The following is a 6,082-nucleotide window of genomic DNA, read 5'->3' as shown; positions in this document are numbered from 1 at the left end:
TCTTCACCATGCTGGAGGAATTTGTCCCCTAAATTTCTGAGCCCATAGTTTGGGTCAGCCATGTTACTACGGCTCACAGGCCAGCCAAGTCCTCCGTACACACTCACATTGCTCATGTAGTTCTGCCAGGATTTGGTGACGGAGGGCAGTTTGTCCTTCTTCCTCCAGTTTGGGGGTGACCCTTCCCGTACCGGCTCCTGGAGGAGATATAAAAGCAGGGGGAGCCGTGCCACCCATCAGGACCTCAACACAAAGAGGCTTATTAAAGGCAATGGTGAGTTCTAGTTTAGTTCCTGTTACTGTTTTACATATATTAAAAAAGAAAGTATGTTGTGTATGCATGTATGTATGTATATGTGTGTACAGTATGCATGTATGTATGTACAGTATGTATGTGTGTACAGTATGCATGTATGTATGTATGTACAGTATGTATGTGTGTACAGTATGCATGTATGGATGTACAGTATGTATGCGTGTGTGTACAGTATGTATGTGTGTACAGTATGCATGTATGAAGGTATATATGAAGGAATGTATGTATGCGTGTGTGTGTACAGTATAGTAGGCATGTATGTATGTACAGTATGTATGTGTGTACAGTATGCATGTATGTACAGTATGCATGTATGGATGTACAGTATGTATGCCTGTGTGTACAGTATGCATGTATGAAGGTATATATGAAGGAATGTATGTATGCGTGTGTGTGTGTACAGTATGCATGTATGTACAGTATGTATGTGTACAGTATGCATGTACAGTATAGTAGGCATGTATGTATGTACAGTATGTATGTGTGTACAGTACGCATGTATGTATGTACAGTATGCATGTATGGATGTACAGTATGTATGCCTGTGTGTACAGTATGCATGTATGAAGGTATATATGAAGGAATGTATGTATGTATGTGTGTACAGTATGCATGTATGTATGGATGTACAGTATGTATGCGTGTGTGTATGAAGGTATATATGAAGGAATGTATGTATGCGTGTACAATATCCATGCATGTATGAAGGTATATATGAAGTAATTTATGTATGTGTGTGTGTACAGTATGCATGTATGTATGTATGTATGTACAGTATGTATGTGTGTACAGTATGTATGTGTGTACAGTATGCATGTATGTATGTACAGTATGTATGTGTGTACAGTATGCATGTATGTATGTACAGTATGTATGTGTGTACAGTATGCATGTATGTATGCATGTATGTATGTACAGTATGTATGTGTGTACAGTATGCATGTATGAAGGTATATATGAAGGAATATATGTATGCGTGTGTGTACAGTATGCATGTATGAAGGTATATATGAAGGAATGTATGTATGCGTGTGTGCACAGTATGCATGCATGTATGTATGTGTGTACAGTATGCATGTATGTATGGATGTACAGTATGTATGCGTGTGTGTATGAAGGTATATATGAAGGAATGTATGTATGCGTGTACAATATGCATGTATGTATGAAGGTATATATGAAGGAATGTATGTATCATGTGTGTATACGGATAGCTGTTTCCTGCTTTTGGCTTCACTGCTCCTTTTTACTATAGCAGTCTATGAGTTGGCCAACCCCAGTGATTGCAGAGCTCCCTCTAGTGGCTAATCTCTATATTATTGCTACCTTAAAGGAGAACTATGGGGTTGAGGCTTTTCCCCATAGTTCTCCTTAGGGTAACGGGAGGACACAAACTAGCGTCCTCCCGTCACCAAAAAGCTCAGTATATAGGGAGCTACAGCTCGCGGTATACTGAGACGCCGCAGCCGGAGCGGATGCCGACATTACTGTCTGGATCCACCCAGCAGCGTGAGTGACAGCCGGCTCTGCCTATCTAGAGGCAGAGCCAGCTGTACCCGCCCCCTGCCCCGTCCGTTCCGCCAGTCAGCGCTGGAGGATCGGAGAGGGGGGAATCTCTGCAGGGATAGATCGAGAAGTGAGCGAGCGCCGGTGTGTGTGTGTGTGTGTGTGTGTGTGTGTGTGTGTGTGTGTGCGCGCGCGCGCACTCGACAAGCCACGTGCGACTTCTGATGCCATGCAAATAACTAATAAACCATCTACAACTGAGGGTATCAGGCCGAGGAACCGCTCCTGGATCATTTGGTTGTGACAGATGACTATAGATGGGGATCCACATACAGCGATGAACACATTGTAGTTGTATTGGGAATACTCACCTTGGATGCGATCATGTACGGCGGGATAATCTCCACCCCCATCTCCTGGAATAATTCGCGGCACTGCATGGTAATGAAATCACCAGCCAGGGGCGACTTGACGATACCTGCAAGACAGACACAGCGTCGCCGGAGACCCATACCTGGATGGATGGACCACCACACTTTCACATTTGGGAGGGGGTAGGGGGGGGAGACTTTTTAGCATTCTTTGCAGCGCTGGTACTTTACCGATATAACGGGCTGGTGTGATTGATAAATGAATAAACATTTGTCATAGAAGTAATACCGCTTAATGAAAATATCCAGTTTACAATAATTAAAGCTGAACTGACATAATCACCGAGCTGTGCAGAGAGCAGAGCTGTGGGAGGGACTCAGCAGGCCCCACCTACTACAGGAAACTACAGGAGGGGGCGGAGACAAGACCAGTCACCCTGCACAAGGACAGAGAGCAGCAATGAGCGGTCTTTATTACAGGAGGGGGCGGAGACAAGACCAGTCACCCTGGATTACTGTCACAGATCTGGAAGAAATACACAAAGCTCGCCGAGATTCAGGAAGAACACACATGACAATAGTTCTTTATCCCGGAGTTACGCTTTAAACCTTGAACCTGCTGTTGCAGCCTTTAGACCCCCCACAGAGTTCAGGGAGATGTGACCCTCTGTCCCCGCTGCCACTCACCCTGCTGCAAGACGTAGCCATCGTGGACCGGTAGCGCGGTGGTGTGGGTGGCCCCGCTGTCCAGGACCAGGCCTGTGGAACGGCCGTTGGCAAATCTACGGAGAGCGAGGGGTTAAGGAAAGCGCCTGCGCTGAGGACACGCTGCGCACTGCAAATGAACTTTGCAGAACGCAATCCCGCTCGGCCGCACACTGTGAAGGATACGCGGTGAGGACGGCCGTCTTGCACAGGAAGAAGGCGGGGATGTTATAATGTTCAAACATCAACTCGGTGAGCTTCTCTCGCTTGGCTCGGGCATTCCACTGCATGATACAAAGATGGAAAATTAAGACCCGCCCCTGCAGGGCAACACAGACAGAAGGCGCTATGAGTCATATAGAAATAAGACACGCCCCTGCAGGGCAACACAGACAGAGGGGGCTGAGTCATATAGAAACAGGACCCGTCCCTGCAGGGCAACACAGACAGAGGGGGCTATGAGTCATGTAGAAATAAGACCCGCCCCTGCAGGGCAACACAGACAGAAGGGGCCTATGAGTCATATAGACATAAGACACGCCCCCTGCGAGTTGACACAGACAGAAGTCATATAGAAATAGCAGTGACACTTACGGGCGCCTCTGACATGAGAACGGGGTGTAGGGCCGGGTCAGACTTCAGGTGCTTGTTGAATGTGTGGTCCAGAATGGCTTGGAAGGCCTCCCAATCTTCAACTGTTAAGATACAACGTCAACATATGTAGATGATGAGAGATGAAAAGGGGGCACGTTGGAGTACATGGTGACACGGGGTATATGGTGAGTGGGGTACATATTGAGTGGGGTACATATTGAGTGGGGTACATGGTGAGTGGGGTATATGGTGAGTGGGGTACATGGTGTACACAAAGCTCGCCGAGATTCAGGAAGAACACACATGACAATAGTTCTTTATCCCGGAGTTACGCTTTAAACCTTGAACCTGCTGTTGCAGCCTTTAGACCCCCCACAGAGTTCAGGGAGATGTGACCCTCTGTCCCCGCTGCCACTCACCCTGCTGCAAGACGTAGCCATCGTGGACCGGTAGCGCGGTGGTGTGGGTGGCCCCGCTGTCCAGGACCAGGCCTGTGGAACGGCCGTTGGCAAATCTACGGAGAGCGAGGGGTTAAGGAAAGCGCCTGCGCTGAGGACACGCTGCGCACTGCAAATGAACTTTGCAGAACGCAATCCCGCTCGGCCGCACACTGTGAAGGATACGCGGTGAGGACGGCCGTCTTGCACAGGAAGAAGGCGGGGATGTTATAATGTTCAAACATCAACTCGGTGAGCTTCTCTCGCTTGGCTCGGGCATTCCACTGCATGATACAAAGATGGAAAATTAAGACCCGCCCCTGCAGGGCAACACAGACAGAAGGCGCTATGAGTCATATAGAAATAAGACACGCCCCTGCAGGGCAACACAGACAGAGGGGGCTGAGTCATATAGAAACAGGACCCGTCCCTGCAGGGCAACACAGACAGAGGGGGCTATGAGTCATGTAGAAATAAGACCCGCCCCTGCAGGGCAACACAGACAGAAGGCGCTATGAGTCATATAGAAATAAGACCCGCCCCTGCAGGGCAACACAGACAGAAGGGGCCTATGAGTCATATAGACATAAGACACGCCCCCTGCGAGTTGACACAGACAGAAGTCATATAGAAATAGCAGTGACACTTACGGGCGCCTCTGACATGAGAACGGGGTGTAGGGCCGGGTCAGACTTCAGGTGCTTGTTGAATGTGTGGTCCAGAATGGCTTGGAAGGCCTCCCAATCTTCAACTGTTAAGATACAACGTCAACATATGTAGATGATGAGAGATGAAAAGGGGGCACGTTGGAGTACATGGTGACACGGGGTATATGGTGAGTGGGGTACATATTGAGTGGGGTACATATTGAGTGGGGTACATGGTGAGTGGGGTATATGGTGAGTGGGGTACATGGTGAGTGGGGTACATGGTGAGTGGGGTACATGGTGAGTGGGGTATATGGTGAGTAGGGTACACAGGCAGAGGGCTATAAGGTGAGTCAGTACTTAGTTGAGGAGTTATACGGTGAGAAGGGTACATGGGGCTTAATGGGGTTCAGTAGGATATCTCTGTACAGAGGATCAGAGGTCATGGGCATGCACAGGAACTCAGGTGTGGAGGGCAGTGTCAGGTTTCGGGGCCCCTTGTTGAGGTTCTTCAGGATTCTTTGTGGATATGTTACATAGAAGTGACACCCGGCACACGGCAGATGGTCTCACCCATGACAATGGAGGGTTATGGGTAATGACGGCAGCCAATGCTGGTAAGCACAGGATGGCACAGTGCGGGCAGACAGCCGGTACAGAACAGACATGGTTTGGTGGAGAGTTGACACGTCAGGCTCACTCATTCCGTTCTTCAGCGGAGAGGTGACCTCGGCGTGAGGCCGCGGCACATGCAGACAGGTGGTGTCGATATAGTACACTCGGCTCAGCTTGCGCTCTTTCTCCGGGTCAGAGGAGACGGACTCATCCGGTGAAAAGGCGCCCAGGGTGGTCGGGAAGTCAGCCTGATGGGAGAAAAGACAGAGGAGCTCAGGTTTAGAGTAAAATACCTATCAGGCACCTCATCATATCTGCACATTACCACATCGCATCACCACATCGCATCACCACATCGCGTCTCCACATCCTGTCTCCACATCCTAACCCCACATCACATCTCCACATCGTATCACCACATCGTATCTCCACATCGTATCTCCACATCCTAACACCACATCGCTTCTCCACATCGTATCTCCACATCCTAACACCACATCGTATCACCACATCGTATCACCACATCGTATCACCACATCGTATCCGTTCTGTCAGTATCAGATTCTTGAAGAGTAACTCCTCTGCGGGTGATCAATGTTCTTTGCCCGGATATTAAACTTTGTTGCAGATTGTGACCTTGTCCTGCTCTAAGGAAAAAGCGTTTTGTGTCACCACGTCCTTCCCAGACTGATCACTTCACAGGAAGTTCTGATGACTGAGTGGGAGGGGCTATGTTTGGTATAATCAGCTGGTGGACTTTCTGTGTTGTAATGAGGAAAGTTGCAGTGTCGGCGTCCCTTTACATAACTCCCGGGGAAGTATCTCAACACTGATACCACACATGAAAATTCCTATGGCAAGGGATTCCCAAAATGTCACTTGTATCTGTGA

At 48.6% G+C, this 6,082-nt stretch overlaps 1 protein-coding gene across 1 annotated transcript in view; it reads right to left on the bottom strand.

Moving 5' to 3' along the window:
* LOC108803738 (actin-like protein 6B) overlaps positions 1 to 6,082 on the bottom strand; it is a gene marked incomplete at its 5' end in the record, with an annotated part of 12,827 nt that overhangs the window by 5,977 nt on the left and 768 nt on the right. The window contains 6 exon segments of the mRNA XM_018575553.1: positions 108 to 197; positions 2,194 to 2,300; positions 3,912 to 4,006; positions 4,116 to 4,213; positions 4,580 to 4,680; positions 5,277 to 5,439. Of these exon segments, the coding sequence (XP_018431055.1) occupies positions 108 to 197; positions 2,194 to 2,300; positions 3,912 to 4,006; positions 4,116 to 4,213; positions 4,580 to 4,680; positions 5,277 to 5,439 (654 nt within the window).

This window comes from Nanorana parkeri, unplaced genomic scaffold, assembly GCF_000935625.1.
Source record: "Nanorana parkeri isolate BGI_ZX_2015 unplaced genomic scaffold, ASM93562v1 scaffold4114, whole genome shotgun sequence".
NCBI classification, from domain to species: domain Eukaryota; kingdom Metazoa; phylum Chordata; class Amphibia; order Anura; family Dicroglossidae; genus Nanorana; species Nanorana parkeri.
The sequence above is the reverse complement of the archived record's forward strand: the minus strand, read 5'-3'. Positions and strand labels throughout refer to the sequence as shown.